Below are 1,619 nucleotides of genomic sequence, written 5' to 3' on the forward strand. Positions count from 1 at the left end.
AGGGCATGGCAATGGCACTGCCCACCAAAGCCYTGCCAAGCCCCTGGAGAAGAGAAGCCACTTTTTGTGCACAGTGCCATGGAATTCAACCCTCAAGCACTGAAAAACTCCAAAGGACACTCAGATCTAACTGGGACAGTCAAGTGTCTAGCAGCAATTTTTGCTTAAAAACCAGCACAAACAATTACCTGCTCAAAATCCAACTTCATGATGGCYTTCTGGAGGTACCTGACTCCACCGTGGATCAATTTAGTGCTCCTGCTGCTGGTCCCTGATGAGAAATCATCTCTTTCTAGAAGGGCTGTTTTTAGTCCTGTGTTACCAGAAAACCAAATTAACTTCTGAAATTATACAATTTGTATGTAATTCATTAAAGACACTTCTCTAGGGTAGAGACAATCACAAGAAAAATTACTCTGTACATGGATGAATTTGTATTCAAAGTGTAGYGCACTGTCTATATTGTAATGAAAAATTTTAGCCTGCTTCCTGAGGGAAAAGCCAAAGCAGAACTTAACCAGCAGCACATTAAAAGCTGGATTTTCACAATGGAAAGGCATCACAGCACATTACAGGGCCACGCTCCCGCAAGCAAATGAGAGCTGAGGAACAGAGCCTTTGCATGGATACTTTAACCCTTTGCAGCAGAGCTCAAAACCTCTTAAAATAAAAATTTAGAGGGCATTCCAGAGAGGGAGATAATGGGCAGCTTTGCTTACTCAGAGTTTACTTCAGAGGTGCCCAAAACCAAGGGAGAGCTGGAGAATGTGGGGCACATTTGGAATTTATGTGCACAGGAAATTCAGTCTCTCAGTGAATCCATTGGGGTGGAAAGGACTTCAGGATCACTGAGTCCAAAGTCCTTCTTGTCATGAGGGACCCAGCACASAGATTTTAGCATCTATTGGTCTCCCAAAACTTTTAAGTCCTTAAAAGAATCTAATTATTACTGGTAACTTCCAAAGATCAGAGCAATTTATTTTTTGTCAAATGTGACTGAAGATTAATGGACACGATCAGAAATAATTTGGCAAAGATTTATCAAACACMAGAAAAGCAAAATTTGTTGTTAAGCCAAGCAAACACAATAAAAGAGCAAGTTCCATGAATGAACAGCAACGAGACACAACTCATTAACCAAATGCCTGTGAATATTTCACACCTCAGAAACCTCCTGATATAATCAGTATATCCAAGGAAAGGATAAACAGAGATTAACTGTAATAATTTCTGTCTGCTTTACAACTGCATTTTCTGCCAAAGCACAGCAGAGGCAGAAGTGAAAATATCCCAAGTTTTCTTTGTCCCAGGTTATTAAATGTAACAACCAGGCTGAGTTAGGATCTGTCTCCCTAAGCTCAGACCCTACTGGTTTATCCATTTCAAATCACCACCCCTTCTGGAGAAGTGTTTCCAGCTCAAACTGCAGGATATTCCCAGGGTCAGGTTTTGTTTCTATTTCTCAGGTCCAAATCCAGGTTAAAGAACCTGAAAACTTCAGGGCTGTCTGTTATTGCCAATTCYCCAAAAGTGGGGCAGTGGAAACACAGATCTGCTGTTTGACCTTCCTCGAGTTCCTTTTGCCTTCTGAGAGCAGAGGGGTAACCCCTCCTCTACCT

The 1,619-nt window shown here is 41.7% G+C and overlaps 1 protein-coding gene across 1 annotated transcript in view; it reads right to left on the minus strand.

Moving 5' to 3' along the window:
• LOC130586925 (glycerol-3-phosphate dehydrogenase, mitochondrial-like) overlaps positions 1–341 on the minus strand; it is a gene marked incomplete at both ends in the record, with an annotated part of 29,559 nt that extends 29,218 nt beyond the window's left edge. The window contains one exon of the mRNA XM_057387859.1: positions 189–341. Within this exon, the coding sequence (XP_057243842.1) occupies positions 189–341 (153 nt within the window). The remainder of the gene's footprint in view (positions 1–188) is intronic.
• Between the last annotated feature and the right edge of the window lie 1,278 nt (positions 342–1,619).

Source organism: Malurus melanocephalus, unplaced genomic scaffold (genome assembly GCF_030028575.1).
Source record: "Malurus melanocephalus ecotype Western Australia unplaced genomic scaffold, MMel_1.1 scaffold_1398, whole genome shotgun sequence".
Taxonomy (NCBI): domain Eukaryota; kingdom Metazoa; phylum Chordata; class Aves; order Passeriformes; family Maluridae; genus Malurus; species Malurus melanocephalus.